General features: G+C 42.1%; 2 protein-coding genes across 2 annotated transcripts in view; one reads left to right on the top strand and one right to left on the bottom strand.

The window, feature by feature from the left end:
- Positions 1 to 2,097, bottom strand: LOC146970587 (E3 ubiquitin-protein ligase TRIM39-like). Its single transcript, XM_085804074.1, has 2 exons — positions 2,002 to 2,097; positions 1 to 1,781 (listed from the first exon to the last, which is right to left on the bottom strand). Exon 2 carries the CDS (start codon positions 1,770 to 1,772, stop codon positions 141 to 143), a length of 1,632 nt encoding a protein of 543 aa, XP_085660200.1. The 5' UTR covers positions 1,773 to 1,781; positions 2,002 to 2,097; the 3' UTR covers positions 1 to 140.
- Positions 2,098 to 10,651: 8,554 nt separating this feature from the next.
- Positions 10,652 to 20,905, top strand: part of LOC146970586 (uncharacterized) — an 85,843-nt gene continuing 75,589 nt past the window's right edge. The window contains exon 1 of the mRNA XM_085805929.1: positions 10,652 to 10,931. Within this exon, the coding sequence (XP_085662055.1) occupies positions 10,652 to 10,931 (280 nt within the window). The remainder of the gene's footprint in view (positions 10,932 to 20,905) is intronic.

Genomic DNA, 20,905 nt, shown 5'->3' with positions numbered 1-20,905 from the left:
TCACCCACTGATCACTGCCACACTATCCTTGGGTAAAATACTGAAGCTCAGATTTCCTCCTGTGATGTACCGCGTGGAAGAGAAACTCTACATGGAACAAGTCCATTTTACCGTTTACCTCATCTTCTCAAATAACAAAGTCAGTTCCGATCTGTCTGTTCTACAGGTAGAATGACGAGAGGGGTGGCGTTCCTGCCGCCATGATGAAGACCGGGACAGAAGAAGGGGCTGAGTTCCCCTGTGAAGCAGCAGTTGGTGAAGGAAAAGAGATGAACTGCAGCGTCGGTGTCATAGAAGGAGACCAGACCCTCCTCGTGACTCACAAACACCCCCACCCTCTGAGGTGCTGGGGTCAGACTGATGCTGGCAACAGGGCTGGCTAGAGTAAGGAACTCATTTCCATTCCTTAAGCCCACAGCCCAGTAGCCATTCACGGGACACAGTGGGATCACTTCCTTTCTGCTGATTGACCTTTTGACCACTCCTAGAGTCCAGTCAGTCTTCCCTGCCACCTGAACCTCGTAGTAAAACCTCCCAGAGGAGAAGCTCTGCCGCGCTAAGACGTTAGGATAGAGGGAAAACCTCTCCTCGTTGTCGGGCAGGTCCCTCATCACGTCACCACACTTCACTTCTTTGCCATCGTCAGAGAGGACGAGCCAGGGATTGGCTGTGTCGGGTTCCAGGGTCACATCCACTGCGTAATGCTGGACCCTCTTCATCTTGGCCTCGTAAAGCAGCCTCTCCTTTCTGGTGCTCAGCATCTCCTCCAGCTCAGCCACGGCTTTCACCACCGTCCCCTCGTACGACGGCAGACAGACGCTGACCCCTGTCCAGTTCTTGCCGCACACGGTGGCGTTTCCGGATGTGATGCTGCGGAGCAGGAGGAGATGGTCCTGAGTGTGACAGAGCTTCCGGATCTCAGATGCTCTCGTCGTCAGCGCGGAGATATCCAGTTCCAGTTCTCCGATGAGACGGTCGGCCTGCTGCTCCGTCGTCCTCTGCCTCTCCTCGACGCCCTCAATGAGCTCGTTCAGGTTTCTCTCGGCGGTCTGCATCAGAGCGGTGAAGACCTTGACGCCGTTCGCTATCTCCCTCTCCGCGTCTTCCTTACCGTGCGTTTTCAAGCGCTTGATCTGCTGGATCTTCTGCCGTCTCTCCTTGATAATCTGCTCCAGCTCGGCGCCCTTTGCTTCACATTCGTCTTTCAGAGAAACTATGCTGTGTGCCACGTGTTCTGAGACGGTGCAGAGCGAGCACACGTACACCTGGTCCGTCTTACAGAACAGTTCCAGCGGTTTTCCGTGCTTTGAACACACCCAGTCCTCTATGTTCTGTACCGGATCCACTAGTGAGTGTTTTTTCAGCGGCTCAGAGGTCCGATGAGGATCCAGGTGAACGTCGCAGTAAGAGGCGAAGCACGTTAGGCAGGACTTCAGAGCCTTCATTTTAGTCCCTCTACAGATGTCACAGGGGATCTCTCCTGCTTTGGCCACTTGTATCTCCGAGGCCGCGTTGCCTTTGCCTGTGGTCGACTGTTTGAACTCCTCAGCCATCTCTGATATGAAGGTGTTGACCATCAGCTCGGGCCGCTTTTGAAAGTGTTTTTTACACAGGGGGCACTGGCAGTGGACCCTGTTGATGTTCCAGTGCTGTGTGATGCAGCTTTTGCAGAAGTTGTGTCCGCATGGTATGGTGACCGGCTGAGTGAAAACATCCAGACAGATGCAGCAGAGAAACTGCTCCTCGGACAGCAGGCAGTTTTTGGCTGCCATGATGACACACTGAGAGCAGGAATGAAAGCGAAAGTGAAATTGTTACGTTTATTATACAGATACGCAGTTTTACATAATCCTTAAAATGTGCAACAACAAGAACACTGTGGGTATACTCGACAGGCTAGTTTGTCTTTAAAGTATGCCTTGTGTACAATGTTAAAGTTTTTAATAGTTTGTTTTTAACAGTTTGTCAGTGTTTAAACAGGACAAATAGATGTGACTGTACCTGGTTGGGCTGAAGAGAGGAGAAAGCGATCCTGACGATTATCCAGATAAAGTTTTATTCACCCTCAGACTCAGAGACTGGTGTCGCCTCCAGCATAGCTGATCCTCTGAGCTACTCTGTGTTATAAACAAGGAAGTCCTCCCCCTCCCTCTGCAGCTGCTCCTCCTCCTTCCAGTAAAATCTGTGTGTGTGTGTGGGGTATGTGTGTGTGTGTGTGTGTGTGTGTGTGTGTGTGCCATTCAACGTTGGTCTACTTGTTTTGTCTTCCTTTAAAGGAGACATGGCTGCCCCTTTTCCACAAATTAAAATAGTTCCCAGGTGTCTTTAAGACATGTCTGTGACATGGTCACATGGTCAAAATACCCCAAGGATCAAACATCACAGCTCTTTTCATCCTCTCAAAACAGCCAGAACGGCTGGTTTCAATGTCTGTCCTTTTAAATGCAAATTAACCACTTATTGCCCCGTCCCACCTCTTCTACGGGTCCCAGGAAGGGATGGTATCATGCAAATTCAAAAACTAGTTATATCATTGCCAGTCAAGAAAGGGAACAGATCTTTTGGTCAATTCTCACATTTTGGGAGCTGGAAGGCAAGACAAACACCCAAATATGTTAAAGAGCCTTCAAAAAGTGATATTTCCATAATATGTCCCCTAACTAACCCAGGAACACTGATAGGTAGAAATGCAGTTTCTCACAAATGTTGTCCTAGTTTCTCAACACAGTCTGGGTCATGAGCTCAAATCCATAGTGTTGATTAACAAATCAGGAACTACCCTGTCAGTAGTAAATATTTTTCCCCTTTGCGCGTGCATGCGAAAACGTTTGCGCGTGCATGTGTGACGCGCGTGCGTCCCCTCATGAACGCGCAGGGGGATCGAGCCCCCCTCCCTCCTCTGCGGGCTCCTGACCCCCCCCTCCCTCTTCTGCTCATTTTGTGAACCGTTTCAACCATTGTTTTGTTTTGTATCTCATAGTATTGTTAATGAAAGCAGTTCAAACACAGCTATTTTTAAATCAACATCATTAGGTGTATCCTGTTTGACCACTGTGAGGGGCGGTATCTATAGCCGTTTTCCACTAAAATTAGCGGGTCGACGCGGGTTTTTTAAACGCGAACCTCCGAACTATACATTATCCCTTACATAGATACTCTTTAGGGAGGTCAACTACAGTTTCAAGTACTCCAGGATAGGTCTCCACACACCACAACATTTCTGTAAGTTACCAGATATCTTGTATCTCAGTTTTTCAATATGGAGAATTCCTACCAGCTCCCTCACCTAGACTTTGAACTTAGGTGGCGTGTCAGATTTCCACACTCTCAAATACATCTCTTTGCTATGACCATGGGCCGCCATCATACTAACATTCCGACCCATTTTGTACAAAGTGTTACAGATGCCAAGTAAAGCGGTTTCTCCACCATTTCTTTTAATTATGAATCATAGTGTGTTCTGGCATTTCCCATCTTTTCTTGTGCTCTAAAATTAACTGAAAGAGGTTCTCATCAGATACAACATGCAAAGTAATTAATCCTTAGTCTCCCCACCCCCTTTACTCTTTAAGAATGACACCATTGTCCTCCTCAAGGCATTGGTTGTGGAGTCCCATAACTTCACCAAAGAAAGTTGTATTGTATTAGGAAAGTTAAAAGAAACAAGCTGTTTCTTTTTCAGTGCAGCTCAGTGGTGTGGGGATCAGTACCCACACCTCTCAATGAGCAGGTTTCTGGATTTGTTTCTTTTCAGAGTGAAGTTGTCAAGTTCTCCATGTGCTTGCGTGATCTCTCTCTCTCTCTCTCTCTCTGTATTTCAGCTTCCTCCCACAGACCAAAAGTAATGCAATTTTATGAAGTTGTTCATCTATGTCAGTGACCACATAATAGACTGATGACTGGTCCAGGGTGTAACTCACCTCCACCTTATGTCATCTTGGATTGGCTTCTACCCCACATCAATCCAGGGCCAGTTCTAGTTCTACTATGGTCAAGATTTACAAAACTGAAAGGTAGTCTTATGAATACTAAAAAAAAGAAAAAAGAACAGAACATTTTAGGGAAAAAAAAGAAAAAAGAACAGAACATTTTAGAAAAGAACAGTGTCCCTTTTTCGGCAGATTTTTTGCTACAGCAGATTTGAGGGGGCAAGACATTTATTTGAGGGGGCGCTGCCCCCTCTTGCCCCTGCGTAGAGCCAGCCCTGCTTCAATCCCAAATGGATAAGCTATATAGACAATGATGGATGTTTGTTTGTTTTTTTATTTTATATCTATCCTTTCAGAACTGTTCTATGTTTCTTTTTGTGAGATTGGATCCAGTCAAGGGAGAACTTCCACCCTCTCCTAACAAATCTGCTTATATCATCCCTTCACAGTTTTGGCCTCCTTTGATGCACCCTGGTTAGCAAAGAGGTGTATAGACATGACAGAAAATTTGTAATGTAGTATAGTCCAGCCCAGAACCATGCTATTATATTATAGAAGATGTTGATTATTAACTGTAAAAACTTGCTTGTTTTGGTTTGAAGTGTCAAATCTAACCAAATGATATCCAGGCACAAGACTGAAAGAGAAAGTAAATTCAAATGTGCTCTGTGGCTGTGAGTAAAAGTTCAAGGTCATGGAAAGTACCTGACGGCCCACACACAAGAGAGTAGAGAGATCAGATAAATACAATCATGTGCCAGTTAGAGATGGGATTTATGGCTCTTTGAAGGGAGCCGGATCTTGGTGAGCCGTTCCTTTCAAAGAGCCGTTCAAAAAACTGGCTCATTTGACTGATTTTTTAAATATTTATTAAGTTTTAAGAAGCCAGCCTGGTGGTAACTCGTTTTATCTTGGAAATAATGGGGTGAGATTTGGAACAAAATAATACAAAATTAGATATCCCACTAATATCTGAGTTTGCACGCCACTTACGCAGCCAATGGAGCAGCTTCAATTGACTGTTATGAACACACAGAGATGTTAAAAAAAAAAAAAAGAACGGTTCCCAGCTGTGACTCGGTTCCCATCGTTCATGTTAACCAGCCGTTCAATAGAATCGGTTCGTTCGTGAACGTCACAACACTGGTGCCAGTCAGACACAAATATTTCCTCTTGGCTTATTGTGACGGCGTGGAGCCTTGCTTTCTGTCTCGTGTACTTGTGTGTGTATTTGTGTTTGTGTGTTGCATGGAACACCTGGTCAGCATTCCTGGTTCCCTGATATAAGGACTCCACCTAGTTGGCAGTTGCCAGCTGACGCTTTGTTGCTTTTCGCTTTGCACTTACAACATGAACTTCACACCGTACACCGCCTCCATTTACGCCCATACACATTATGTTCAAACTCTCACACTACACTGACAGTAGGTGTGAAAATTATACAGCTAAAAGACAGAAGAGGCATAATATTGTTGAAGTTGTGCATATTTTTCCTAAAGAAGTTTCAAATTGTCACTAATATGTTGTGTAAAAGGATAGATTATTTCATTTAAACTTCTTAATTATGTACTTCCTTGTACTAAAAAAAGGGAAAACTTTAGAGTTCTCTTTTTTATAGGTTATTATGATATTATTTTACCAGTCCGGCCCACTTGAGATCAAATTGCACTGTACAGTATGTGGCCCAGGATTTATTTCCTCTTTAAAGACACTGTAACTTGTAAAACCGTTACACTGTAAAACACATTTTCAGAGGTCTCAAATAAAAAAGCAAAAATGTTGGGTATATGTGGTGTATGCAAACATTCAGAAAGTTGGCTTGAAAATGGATGATGACTTTAAATGGTACATTATATTTAATCACATAAAAAGTACTGTTATTAGACAAACTTTGAGCAAGATCTAACAAAATAATTTCACTGGTATGAATAACACCTTTGACATTATTAACATTTTTTCTATTACTGTACTGTGATAGAAAAATAAAAATAACATAACCCTAACCCTTAATGTTACTGGCAGGTACAATCCATAGTCCTCACATCTCCTCAGTCCATCCATCAGAGACTAAGGCTGGTCCAAGACTAGATCCAGTGTTGCCACTGATGACTTATCCTTTAGACAGACATGAAACATCTGCATCAGCCCCGCTTGGGGAGCTAAACCAAATGATTTTCAGATGTAAGAGTTCCACAGAAATCTGGCAGAAGAACTCACCTCCCACCTCAAATCAAACAGGGACTTGGTGATATTACTAACAGCAGACAAATGTGGTTTGAATTAGGGCTAAAGTCAGTGCAGCAAGGGGAGTCCCCAATGCCTCTGCTACTGCACCTGGCTCTAATTCTCTTCTTTGGTAGGTGGTGTGGAGGTTTACAAGTCTCTCACCTGTTCTATACAACTTTATGTTACAGGGAATGAGATGACTTTTCTGTCTATTTGCAGGTGAATGATTTCTGACTCAGAGACACAGATGAGCATGTTCTTTTTCATCCCCCTCAGTTCAACTCTGTGACTGTATGTAGGCTGTTCAGAGCTGGTTTGAGGTCAGTTTTGATGGAAGATTTTTTTCATGTGCATATGTCAAGGTATAAGGTTCAATTTAACGTCACTTTCACATGAAATGAAATTTGTTCTCAGGTCCAGCATCATATGATACCAGTCAGTCCTAGCATGTAGGCTATAGTTAACAACAAATAAGCATACATAATATAGGCTACAAGTATACAGTGATTAAAAGTGACATGTCAATGTTGTATTTGAACAGAAGCTCAACATTTTAACCTGGTAAGTCACTGGACCTCAGATTTTAAAGAAGTTATACTGGATGTAAGTCTTATTATTGCTATAGCTTTGCTACATTAGCATAAGCAGTTTGCCAATCTAAAAGAAACATGAGTTCAGCATCAAGCTTCATTCTTTCACTCACTTCACTCAACAACAGCTGTTTCCAGCGATGGGCATTTTATACAGAAATACAACTATTATCGTATTATTGTCTTTTTTGCAACCATATTCAAAATATCCTATAATCAGGTTGGAGTTGATTCCAGCCTTTTTTCCATCTGCAGTAGCTGTCTTGGTCCAACAGAGGGCTGTGGTGGAGCTGGAGCGAGGACACAGGAGACAGGAGACAGGAGGCTGGATAACAGAAGAATGGGACAGCAGAGTTGAGCTCAGATCACTAGACTGGCTTCCTGTGACTCAAAGGTTAGACTTTAAAATCTTCCTGTTGGTCCTCAACACACTAAATGGTCTTGGGCCAAAACATATTCTAGATTTATTAAATCCACATGAAGCATTGTCTGGGACAGGTCCACTGTGTGTTCCCAGGATCGGAAGCCAACAAAGTGAAGCAGCATTCAGTTTTTATGCTCCTCATCTGTGGAACAGACTGCCTGTACACCTGAGGTCAATTCATTTAAGTCAGGGTTGAAAATGTCATGATTTGCTAGCTTTTAGCTAAATTAAATGTATCATTTTAATGATTTAATCATTCTAGTTGCTATTATTGTCTTTCTTTTCCTTTTAAATGTATTTTTATGTTTTTGATTTAAATGTATTTCTATGCCTCTGTAAAGTACTAAATTGCCTGGTGTATGAATTGTGCTATACAAATAAATTTGCCTTGCCTTGAATTAATAAAATCAAAGTCAGTGATAATTTAATACTGTGAATTAATTCTAAGGTATTTACTAAAAGCCAACTTCAAACTTCAAAATGCACGATTCAAATGGATTACAGGGGGAACAATCACGTTAGAGCACATCTGTTATTTCCTCTCTCGTGTTGTTTATGTCTTCTTCAACCTGAGCTGATGAAAGCTAAGAGGAAGAGACACTGAGTCTCCCAACTTAAAAGACGATATAAGGGGGAAAAAAACGACCAACTACTAACCCATGAAAAGTTTGTGTTTTACAGTTTCTCACCAGCGTGAAAACTAAACATGCCTCTTCAAAGAGCAGCAGGGGGAAGTGGTGGATGCAGCAGACACCTCTGCAGCTTTGGCATTAAAAATACATATCACTGGAACTGGTTTTCTGATCTGGTTTTCCTAATGATGCCACTCCAAGCCTCTCATGGCTGCAGGCTCACATTCTGCTCAACACAGCTTCAGATCCATGCCCAACCTTCCTACACAAGATACACAATCTAAGACATCATTAAGTGACATGCATAACTCAAAATGTGAGCACCCAGAACACTGGAATTATAAATAGGGACAACTTTTGAGTGTCTGAGGGAAGACATCAAGATTATTTACTGGAAACTGGGAGATGAAAGAATATTGAAAAGCAGGAAGGAAGGTAGGAAATATATAGGGATGAAAGCAAAGAAGATTACTGTAGATTGTTTAGGCTAATATGAGGATTGAGACATCAGTGTGGATTATTGTGGGGAAAACTGACAACCAACGTGAATGAGAGGGAGTCAAGAGATGTGCAGAGAGAGGAATTAAAAAGGAAGAGAGGGAACAGGAGAGAAAAAAGGAGTGTGAGGAGGCAGAGACAGAGAGAGAGGATACAGCAGCAGACGATCTGCCAACTGAGAGGGATCGGACGCTGAGCGAGATCCTGGATATGTGCAGACAGATCACAGTGTGGACATAGAGACCGGCCGTCCTCAGGCTGATGTGGCTGTGTCCACTCTGTTCCTCACTGAGACTGACTGTCAGTGTAAAAGCTTGGATTTCCTCTGTGGCCGCAGAAGCAGCGAGATATGTGAGAGCAGCATCACTACAACAACACAATCTATTGATGTCACATCTCATACTCAAATGTTTCTTTTTGCACAAATAGCCTAGACCTTTAATACATGTATCACAATTGTTCTTGTTCTTTATTGTTATTTTACTGTGTATCTATAGTGGCATGCAAAAGTTTGAGCACCCCTGGTCAAAATGTCTGTTACCGTGAACAGTTAAGTGGAAGATGAAATTATCTATATTCAATAAATATTTGTATGAAATATTTGTATATCTATATGTGTGTTCAGATTGAGAATATATTGTAACTTTGGACCCCAGGAAGAATAGTCGCTGCTGAGGTAATGACTAATGGGGATCAATAATAAACTAATAAACTAATCTCTAAAAGGCATAAAGTTACAGATGACACATTCACATTACATTTAAACAATAGTTATACATTTTTCTTTTCATCTTTTACATTTTCAAACTGACAGAAAAGGAAAAAGGCCCGCAGCAAAGGTTTGGCCACCCTGCACAGTTAGTACCTAGTAGCCCCCCCTTTGGAAACTATCACATTGTGTAAATAGTAAATATCTTGTCTTGAGAACTCAAGTCTCCTGGGTTTCCCATTCTTTTGCAGGCTGCTGATTTGTTTCCCTTTTTCACTATGAAACTAAAACAAAAATAATAACCTGATATTGCTGAAAATATTGCAAAAGAGTGTTTCATGTTAAATTTTTCATGTTTAAAATTTCTTTTGGAGATCATTTCATCTTCCACTCACGTAAGAGGAATAATTCAACATTTCTGGCAAATTGGCCCATTGCCATAATCCCTTTAGTCATAGGTTCATTACCTTTAATTGTTGGTGCAAGTGGAGCAGAACCGTGAGCTGCTCAGAGCTACGCTACGGAGGCTAATGGAATTTCTTGGTTTCCCTCATCAAACTCATCAAATACACAATCCAACAACTCCAAAACGCTCTGGTGGACAAGTTGTGAACGTTACGAGACAGAGTTGTTTTCGAGGTAACTTCATGCAAAACCGCTGATGCGCGTTCCTGTCGAGGGCAGTTTTTCGGCAAGCAGTCTCTGCATTTACCTTGAAAACAACTCTGTCTCATAATGTTCCGTTATTGTTATTCATAGTGTGGTGAATGTGCAGGTCACAACTTGTCCACAAGAGCATTCTGGAGTTGTTGGATTGTGTATTTGTTGAGGGAAACCAAGAAATCCCATTAGCCTCCGTAGCGTAGCTCTGAGCAGCTCGCAGCTCTGCTCTGCTGTTCTAAAAACAGCTTGCACCGACAATTAAAGGTAATGAACCTACTCCTAAGACTATAGGGATTATGGCAATGTGCCAATTTGCCAAAATGTTGAATTATCCCTTTAACGGAGTGCCACTGTATTTACATTTTTGGTGATGTCTGATTCATTGCTGTCTGTACTGCATGTTGAACTGAACTGAATTGAACTGAGGGAATCAGACAGCGAGAGAGAGAAAGAGATAGAGAGAGACAGAGAGAGAGAGAGAGAGAGAGAGAGAGAGAGTAGGAAGACAGTCAGCTTCCCCAGAGGAGAGTGGGCTCACTGAGGGAGTGACACAGCGTGAGAGAACTGCCTTTACACTCTTTACACTCTCTGATCGCTGCTTTAAGCACAGGATCTCTCCTGTGGCACAGACGTCCAGGTCTGAAGGGGACAGAGGGACAGACCGATAACGAGACCGAGGGCAGTAACGTGCAGTGTGAGGCAGAACTAACAGAGGAGCACAGGAGATAACCTAACAAAACTATAGACATCATCACAACACAAACGTTTCTCAGGACGTTTCTTCCACACAGCGAGAGAAGTGCAAGGACCAAAACTCTCACTGTGGCAAAAAAAACAACAAGTCTTTCCTGTAAATGAGAGAAAGAAGAGACAGAAGAGAACCAGACTAGAGACAAGGGGAGGGGGGGGACTAGTGAAGATTAACTGTCAGACTAACTGTGGAGTATCTAAACAGTGTTCTGCTCAGCCCAGCAGGGAAGATGTCCAAGTCCTCCTCCCGCCTGGGTCGACCCAGCTCAGCAGGCTCAAAGAGCCCCAGCCTGAGAAAGGAGCTGCAGGGGAACCGCTCATGCATGCTGCGGATCGGCGAGAGGCTGATGAGGGCAGGCAGCGAGGGAAACCTGGTCCAGAGACCGCTTCCAGCCCAGAGCCAGAGCCACGCTTCCTCAGCTGGATTAGGACAAAGATCAAATGGGCAGACGCAAGCTCCAGCCCTGAACGACAAAGCCAGCCAGCGCACAGGAAGCACCTCCAGCAAAGGTAAGGTGATACAAGCCCAGGAAAGCATCCTAAAATAACAAAGCAGCAGGAAGGCTCAAGATGAGAAATATGCTGTACAGTCACAAGAGTCATGTAGCTCTTCTACAAGGAGGCACTCCGACCCTGACCTGTATCTCTTTTATCTATTTTGAATTCATTTTTCAGCCAACACAGGAACGTTTCAGATATATTTCATATATGGAAAAACAAGAAATCTTAACTCAGGTATAGAAATATGTGGGGAAAAACATAACAGGATGGAAGGGAAAACTGAAACCAGCTCCTACCCAAATGTCCCAATCCAGTTACACCCATGCAGTTAGGGTTATATGTATGAATGAATGAATGAATGAATGAATGAATGAATGAATGAATGAATGATTTTTTTTTTTTTTCGTGTCATGCCACCAAAATATACAGTATATAATATACACTACAGGCTGAAAGTTTGGAAGCATGATCAAATTTGTGTAAACAAGATCATAGTTCCACTGGTGTACTTTGTAACAAAATAAACATGGTTATTATATGAAGAGTCACTTTTCAGGATACATAGGCTACATACAGAATGACTTTGCTTTCTTCAAAGTAACAACAGTTTTTCTGACTGATCAGTCCAATCCATCCCACACAAGCTCAATTGCAGAGAGGTCTGGAGACTGAGAAGGCCAAACCATTTTACAAAGTTCTTCTAGTCTCTTCAGGGTGTAGTGAACTTCTTTGTTGGACACCATTAGGCGTTGTGCAATTTATCTTTCAGTGTATCCCTATTTCCTCACTGTACAAATCTGTACACAGCTGTTAGCCATTTCTGTGGTAGTTTGTCAGAGATATGAACACAGTTGAGATTTATTTGGATTTCTGTATGTAAACTCTCAAAAGCCAAAGAGCTGAATTGAATAATGCAAACTGTGATTTATTTTTCACTTTTGCACTTAAGTTGTGAGTCTTGCACATCTTCTCAACTCTTTTGTTTTAGTAACATTTATTCAGCAATGGTCTGGTAACATCAATGTATTATCTAAGGGTAAACTGAGGAATGAAAGCAAAGTCTGATCATACAGTTAATACATCCTAAATTCATCAAACTCATACTGTTTTTTTAAGGAAGGCATTGTGAACAGAAACTTGAAGTTGCTTCCAAGTGTTCGGCCTATGGGACCTGCTTCCAAACTTTTGGCCTGTAATGTATATATAATATAATATATATATATAATAATTAAATATGAACCATTTGTGTGTATCTTTGTCATAATTAAGTGGGTAAAAGGTGTTTTCTGAGGTCACACTGACCTTTGACCTTTGGCCACCAAAAAATCTGTTCCTCCTTGAGCCCATGTGCTTAAAAGTTCCATCAATGTGTAACCAATAAATTGAGTCCACGAGAATAGAGCAGAGAGACATACTGTATATGCAATTTTAAAATAAAACAGGAAGTCCCACAAAAAGTCCAACATGGGCAGGCCATGGCACATTTATACTGTTCTTTTTGTCAAGACGGAAGAAATTCTCTAGGACTGTTTGTCCAGTTTGCTCATTGTTGAAATTGGAACAACATGTTTTGGTGTTTCCTACCTCATGGTGGTTTATTTCAGGAATATTTAATATAGGCTGAAATTGGGGAGGTAATGAGTTCTCAAACAAACGTGTTTCATCATGTTGTACATTTATATGTTCCAGATGGGGTTAGAAAAGCACAGAGGAGATTCATGTCTGTCCTCTCAGTCCTGCATCGGGGCAGATTTGTTGCTGTCTTGCGGCCAAAGCTCATGCATGAACTGTCGGTGTCGGTCGGTCACTCTTCCTCTGCCTTTCACTGCCACTCTCTGGACAGGCTGGCTCTTTTCTTTTTCTTATTTTTTTTTTATTCTTTCCCTCTTTTTTTCAAGAAGTGAAAATGAAGATAAGATAGAATTTACAATAATAATGTCCTTGAGCACACAGCATAACCACAGAACTAACTCTTGACTCTAAAGGGAAAACCCAGTTTATCTCACCCCCACCATCTCAGCTTCCATAAACGTTTTCCATCCCTCATGATCATGGTCATCAGTAACAAAACCTTGCAGAAATAATTTATATTTAAGGAAACCTTTAAACCTATGGATTTTTTCCCCCCAGTAAAACGATTACTCCAGACCTTTTCTAATAAATAGATTTCATGCTTTTATCAAATCACAGATATGCATTGTCAGCAGTGTCATAGACGGATTACCGCATGGGCAAAGTAGGCGTGCCCCAGAGCCGATATGAGCCCTCGGCCTTCAGAGTTGTGTGTGTGTTTTTTGTTGGTACAATTAAAAAAAATTAAAAAAACGGAATGAATGTGGTTTTGAAAATGTAGTATGATAATAAAAGCAATTGAATGCTTTAGAAATTATAAATTTAAATCAGTAATGTGTGATGACACAATGACGTACGTACGCTGGGGTCAAACGTAGGCTACAGTGCGTTTTTAAAACGCGGGCGCTCAGTGGATCAGCTAAACGAAAACAAAGGCAAGAAAAAGCTGAAACGGCTGAAACTGCACCATGTAACTGGCCGTAGAGGACAAACTGGTCCGAGAGTTGGACTTTGATTACCTTACCAAGGACTTTACCTCGAAGAAGGCCAGGAAAAAGCCGGTGGTTTAGGTGAGTAGTTTGTAGGGCTGTAGCCGATATCCGAGTACTCGAGTACTCGCTCGACTTGGGCTGCATCCAAGTGCTCACTACTCGAATACTTGCTGTCTCTCCCATAATATATTGTCCGGTAGGCCTACATGGCAGGTTCCAAACAAAACAGACCTAAAATGACAGTAATTTTGTGTGGTTGTGTGTTGCCTGGTGTTGTTATGTGGGAAGAGCGCCTTTGCGCGCGCAGTGTGTGGGCAGGGGCCCGTGGCGAGTTTGTTTTCCAGGGCCCGTGGTCATGATAATCTGTCTCTGACTGGACATGTAATAAGACATGTCCATGTGCTGTGTAAAACAAGTCTAATGTTTGTTTCACACAATCAATATCAACTCAAATGTCTGTCTTTACACTGGCATGTTACAAAACATAACTAAAGTCAGTAAGTAACAAGCCGTGTAGATCTTAGTACTGAACGTACAGTTCTTTGTTTAGAGTTTCCAAACCCAGACTCCGTTTGACCGCACAATATACAAGCATCATTTCCTTTCAGGGTCATGTGCTCTCTAACAAAGGAAACACTTCCACACGAGCAGCTCAGGCCTCACCTCATTGTTATTCAGAGAATATAATCCTGATCTTCAGGATGCTGTCAGATTATATATTTTTTACAGACCGAAGACCAACCTTCCATTATATTCAGAGCCTACAGCAATGTGTGTGTGTGTGTGTGTGTGTGTGTGTGTGGGGGGGGGGGGTAGAAAGAGTTTTATGACTGTACAAGTAGACTATTATTCTCTTTCAGGGGACATTTCTGAAAGACTTTATAATGAGGCTACATGACTAAGGTGCATGCTAATGCATCTTAGTCATGTACATGTATGACTCAGAATGAATTCATGCTTAAATTAAATTAAACATACCACAGATATGCAGTGAGCAGCAGGGGTGCTGCAGGTTTTTTTCAAAATCAAAAGAAGAGTCCAAAATGTTATTGAAAATGAAATGTTGGGTTAGGATAAAAAAACAAACAACAGTTTTTAGTTTCCTCCTCCTCCTCTAGCCTGAGGATGGAGATCAGTGCCAGGAGTGAGCGAGCCAGTGGCGTCACGGCCCATTTCAGAGATAAGGATAAAAAAGTTCTCCAGTCAAGTCAGAAAGTATCTGTGTCCCAGTCAGCTGACACCCCTCTGTTCTGGGAAAAGATCCCTCATTATTTTCATCCATAGCATGTCTCTGTTTGTCAGAGAGCGATGGGGTTGGGGGGCAGTAGGCTAATGCAAACTTGTCAGTTTTGTTGAAGTTGCTTGTTTACTAGTAGAAGTCAATGTCAAAGGTCACTAAATGCCCTAGATGGAGTGACAATATGGAAAATGTGACATTTCAGCTTTAGTTTTGTATCTTCCCTTTGTGGACAGTTCCACACTCATAATGAAACTCCTCAGTGTGTTTGTGTGGTGTCTCATCCAACCACATGGAAAAAGAAGTGTTTCTGCTCAAACTAGAATCAGCAGCCCATGATTGTCTGCCTCCTCCACTCAGACCAGTCTCAGCTTACATCCTTGTTTATCCAGACTCATATGGAATAGCAACAATTATGCATAACATTCTCATTTTTACTGTGTGAAGTCCTTGAGTAGTGGCTGAAATGTGACCTTGACCTTTTGACCTTACACAACTGAAATTGAAGTCAGTAGGTGGAAGTAACCAAACCACTCGCAAAGAAGAATGAGGATGTATGTCTTTGTCATAATCAAAAAAACTTTGAGGGATTGGCAACAACATTCCGTTTTCATGGGAAAAGAAGAAATGAAACATTTGAGCGTGTTCACGTGTTCGCCTCTGTCGCTGACATGAGAAATGATGGAAAGAGCTGAATGAAGAATGAAAGGAGAGCAGGTTTGGAGGACACTGAACACTCACATCCAACTAAGATTTATTCCAAAATCAGGCAGGTTTCCAGGATGCCAAGTAGCCTACTCATTTTAAAGGTACGATATGTAAGAATGTGGCCAAAAATGTTGCTGCAGTCAAATTCAAAACACAGCAGCGCGTTGTCCACCCTCCCCTACCCACCAGACTCCAGGTTGCCAGACAGCAACTCGCTAACCTCCGCTCTGCTCACTCACAGTCAGTCTCAAAGCAGAGTAAAAAGCTAAATGTTCATCAACAACCTCACTGTTTTATTGCTCTGACTCACAGTAACTACGAGCGGAGTTCACGTCACTCAGGTGATCTGCAAGTTATTGATACATTCACCGCTCCGACGCTGTGTCTGTGTGCAGCGCTGACACACACACACAGACACGCACACACACACACACACACACTGTAACCCCGCATCTACCGGAGCCTTAGTGCATGTTAATCACGCCGTAGATGAGCCAAAATAGAGACATCTTACCGCAGACGTGAGCCGCTCCGTTTCTCCTCCACTTTCTGATGTCGGATCATAAAACATGACGACTGGAGACAGGCGACCTGACCGGGCCGGACTCATCTAATGAACCGTCGGCTCCTCACGTTCACAATCACTTCATTTACCATCGGCTCCATTTCGCCACATTTCCTCCCTCTTTTCTAACTTTGTAATTCTTCCCTTTAGCTTTAGCAGCAGCTCAAACTAACTAGGCTATGCTCACAACAGCAAGCTGTGTAGCCTATTAAACGGCAGAGCGACAAGCCGCTTATTTCTACCGTGTGATATCAAGCAAATATGACCATAATAACCGATAATAGAACACAATCTTTTTTTTCACGATCTCGTTTTATCTCCCAGCCGTATTTGCAGCTCAGTGGAAGCTTAACTGGCAACCCGGAGGCTGAAATGCCACAGACGCTGTGACTGGGAGAAAGCGCTGGGTGGCGACACATGCCAACCATAGAAATTCAAAACATAAACATGATTTGCGGTCTGCAAAAAAAATTTTTTAATGCGAATATCTTGGCTGTAGGATTGTTGTTGGTGAGTTCAGTATGTTATATGAACATTATTCCTGAGTCTCTGTTACATATTAGGACGATTTTACTGCCAGTTGCTTTAGATTTCTTACATACTGTACCTTTAATGTAATAATTGCTGATGAGAACCAGTGTCAAAAAGGGAAAAAGGAGGAGAAAAAAAAAATCGATCACGGACTTTCATGATCGATTACCATGGCAACGAACGAAGCTTCGAAGATTCAAATTTTTTGGGTCAGCCCTACTAAGATTACAATTAGGTTTACAGCACATTGTACGTAACCATCTACTGCAGCAGCAGCAGTAGCAGCAGTCACTCACTTTAATTCAGTTAAATTCAGTTAAAACTGTTCTTCACACATTTAGGACAGGACAAAAAAGGTAACACTTCATAATAAGTACACACTTTTAAGCATTAGTTAAGCATTAAATACTGAATTCATCATTTATAACACATGAATACTCATTAGTATGTAGTTTATAAACACAGTTAAAATGTTTTACTCATCATTGATCAGCACTAACTGTATTTATAAACTACATACTAATGAGTATTCATGCGTTATAAATGAAGAATTCAGCATTTATTAATGCTTAATAGTGTGTACTTATTATTAAGTGTTACCCAAAAAGAACAGCAATTGTGATGAGAGAAAAAAAAAGAATAAAAATAGATAAAATACAATAAAAATGTTCCTCAGCCTGTCAAACACTCTCTCCTCAGCGTGTATAATTTAAATTTTTCCATATAAATGGGGTGAAGTTTCAAAGTTCAACTTAAACTTAGTTCAAGTCTAAACTTCTTGAAGTCTAACAGCGTGTACTGTATTTTTGTGATTTGAACATGTCCTGTATTCAGTGGGATCTCCTCTGCTCCGCGGTCACAGCCTTTTCTGTCCTGTCATACATTCTGGAGTCCAGCCGTATTGTCCGGTCTAGCCCCTGTGGATTACAGCCCACTGCTGATTAGTTACATTCCCTCTCGTATCATCACATTCCCCTCGTTCACTATGAAGTGACGCTAATCTCCCTGCTCTCCACTTCAAAAGCTGGAGGGAAGAGGACAGGAGGAGGGGGGAGGGGGGGGCAGGGAGGGGGGGGCAGGGAGGGAGGGAGGGGGAGAAGGCAAATGGTGTGATGTGCTATTATAAACCTGCCGTATTCGAAAACCAGTGGGCTTAATGGGAAGAGAGGTGGAAAGCGGTCTTCTCAGCAGCTCGCTGCCCAGCTCCTCAGATGACTGGCTGTAAAAACAAGACTGGATCAGAACATAGTGGATGTCTGGACCGCCTGTGGTCAAATCACAATTCTATAAGCTACCCATGTTGTCTAACAAAGTTACCAAACACATGAATGATTTATTTACTCTAAATAAATATCTCCCTGACAAAGTTAGAGGAAGCACCACATCTTGTTTTTAAAGGGACATTGTGTAACTTCTCCTGTTATCTATTCACGAAAATCGATTATTTTGTTCAAAAGTCTGTTTTTCATTAATCAGTAATTACCCCCATCAACAAACTGAAGTGTTCCTGTAAGCTCTGAATTTGCCGTTCATATCATTCATATATATATGGAGCGGGTAAGCTCGGTGCTGGCTGCCATGTCGTGTCGCCATGTTTTTACGTTCAGTGGCAGTGTGACGGTAGGAAACCACGGAAACTCAGCGGAGACACCGGAGCTGTCTGCTCAGGTGGAGGTGGCGTCTGTGAAAAGTCACCGCGGTAACGCAGTGAGGAGGAATGGAGCGTTACACTGATGCTGCAAGGTAACAAACCAGATGTCATTTTAGTCACAGAAGTCGAGAGAAAGCCGGTAAAACATGGGTCAGGTAAACAATACCACATCGCCATGTCAACATATTGTCACGTGTGACCACTTGTTTACATAGAGGCTTGTTTATGCCATTACGTGCAGTGGCTGTCTGCCCAATTTCATGTGAATACAGCATGAAAAATATGATTGAGTTGCTTGTGATATACAACCGCAACAATAGATAGGAGTAATTCCTACACAACGTACCTTTAAAGATCTTTTTTCAGGCTTTTTCTTTTATTCCAGTCATAGTGTGTGTGTGTGTGTGTGTGTGTGTGTGTGTGTGTGAGAGGAAACTGTGGAGAGGAAGCCACAGGCTGAGCTTGAACCCACCACTGCAGCAAGCACTAAACTCAAATCAAATCACAAACTCCACCAGTCAAGTCCCTGCCACCTGAGACAGACTATCTTTCTTGTTTAGTCTCTCAGACAGCTCACAGCCTCCATCTGGATCCATAATAGTTTAGCCTTTATGTACTTCAACTTCAGAATGTATTAGACTTCTATTAGATCTGTCTGACTCCCTGGCAAGGAGACAATAATTCTGGGACTAGACAACAGGTGTCCTGTATGTATGTCATCAGAAGCACCTTAAAGTCCGCTATGGACAGGAAACCTATAAATGTGACCCGTTCCATCAAAATGAGTCGGAAGTCGCAACGTTTTATTTTTAGATCAGCTGATAACATGGAAAACCCATAGAAAATCCAAAAAAAATGTTTTACCCTAATTTCAAAGCAATGACATTCAAAAACAATCTCCCAAAGTTTCACAGTCCAGATAATTGAGAAAAGGCACGTAAATGATGATTAAAGTTGACCTGCAACTTAAACCCTCTGAAAATGAGTGCTGCTTCGGTGCAAAACATGAAATATCTTGAACCGTTCATGATAGAGACGAGCTGTAAACTGCATCTGAATCGCGGGATTCTCCGCTTTCCGACGGTCATTGAATGTTGCCTCTATGACGAGAAGGGACGGATACAGAAACAGATGCTAAACCGAGTAGCATCGATGCTAACCCGAACGTACACGCTTGCACATGTTTTACAAAATGTCAACAAAACATGACAACTTCTGAACCGTTTATGATAGAAACGAACTGTAAAAAGCATCTGAATTGTGAGATTCTCTGCTTACCGAGGGTCATTGAATGCTGCCTCTATGACAACAAGGTACCGTATAGGGTGCGTGTAATCACGTGGTACAGGAACAGATGCCATTTTTGGCAAATTTTGGCAATTGAGCTGGGACTTGAACTCACAACCTCTGGAACCATGATCCAGTGCCAAACTCACTGAGCTAATTGGCTGGTAATCAGGACTGGTGTGTGGCTTCTCAAATAGACTCCAGGCTGCTCTTTGTCAAGGCAGATTTAAAAATGGTCAAAATGTCAGAAATTCTGTTATCTAAACAACAATCTCATAATACATAAATTGCATCTTGACAGCATGGAAATGTTGGTGATTTGTTTTTAACCAGAAGTGTTTTGGTTCATAAGAGAAAATGTGAATGTTTCAAAATGCCATTCTTACATTGACTGCAGTTGTTCCAATGAGAGCAGAATTCAAAATGTTCTCAAAAATTAAGTTTTTGAGATAAAATTCTGATATTTGCTAAACTTAACCAACCATGACTCCAAAATATTCTCAATTTTTTTCAGGAAGATTGAAAATGTATTTAGCTGGAATTGGATAGTCTATGTTTACAGTACTGTTTACAGTCAAACGCTTTGATGGATTGTAGGCTCAATCTTTGATCAATCAAAAATTCGAGAAACAAGTTTTGTGGAGGACAGTCTGAAGATGCTCTGTGGCAAGTTTGGTGTCAATTGAGCAAAAATTGTAGGAGGAGATTCATTTTATAAGTTTTACAGTTTTTGAAAAAAACAGAGTGATGGACTTCATAATTTGTGGGGGGGGGGGGCACATGTCCTTGGAGTTGAGTAAATCTGGCATGGGGCCGGACATTTCTGCAAAGTTTGGTTTCAAAGTTTTCACCCATGGGAAGTATGACTTCCTCGGAAGAAGAAAGAAGAAAGAAGAAAGAAAGAAGAAAAGCTAAGAATACAATAGGTTCCTTGCAGCAGCCCGGAACCTAATAATCAGAACAACAGAAGAAGACCACATCAGGTTCCACTTCCTGTCACCGAGAACAGAAACCTAAGGCTGCAGACGAGACAAACATACCAACGCTGGGCAGTTGTAGATTTGGTCTGGTGGATCTGAATTACTGCTGAGGCAGCACATGGTACAGTCAGAATCTGAATCCAGGGCCCGGACTTGTGTCAACAGTCCAGACTGCTGCTGCTGCTGGTGTAATGATGTGGGAAATGTTGTCTTATCTCTTTGTGGGCTTCAATACCAAGCAATCATGGTTTCAAATTCAACGCTGCCATGAATCTGAATATTATTACTCAACGTGTTGATGCCTTCATGGCTACAGTTTACCGTCCTCTAATGTCGACTTCTGGCAGAATCAGGCTCAAACTCAAACATATCAAACACAAGGCCTGGAGGCCAAGAAAATGTCATACTTCCATTATTAATGGCACACCAGTATAATGCTCACACTACTCGCACTACAAAT

Source organism: Trachurus japonicus, chromosome 17, assembly GCF_045865225.1.
Source record: "Trachurus japonicus isolate A0001 chromosome 17, Traja_1.0".
Taxonomy (NCBI): Eukaryota; Metazoa; Chordata; class Actinopteri; order Carangiformes; family Carangidae; genus Trachurus; species Trachurus japonicus.
This window is presented reverse-complemented; position numbering and strand designations above follow the sequence as displayed.

Excerpts from the sequence above, each read along its gene's own strand:
- LOC146970587 (XM_085804074.1), bottom strand. The coding sequence starts at position 1,772 with ATGGCAGCCAAAAACTGCCTGCTGTCCGAGGAGCAGTTTCTCTGCTGC.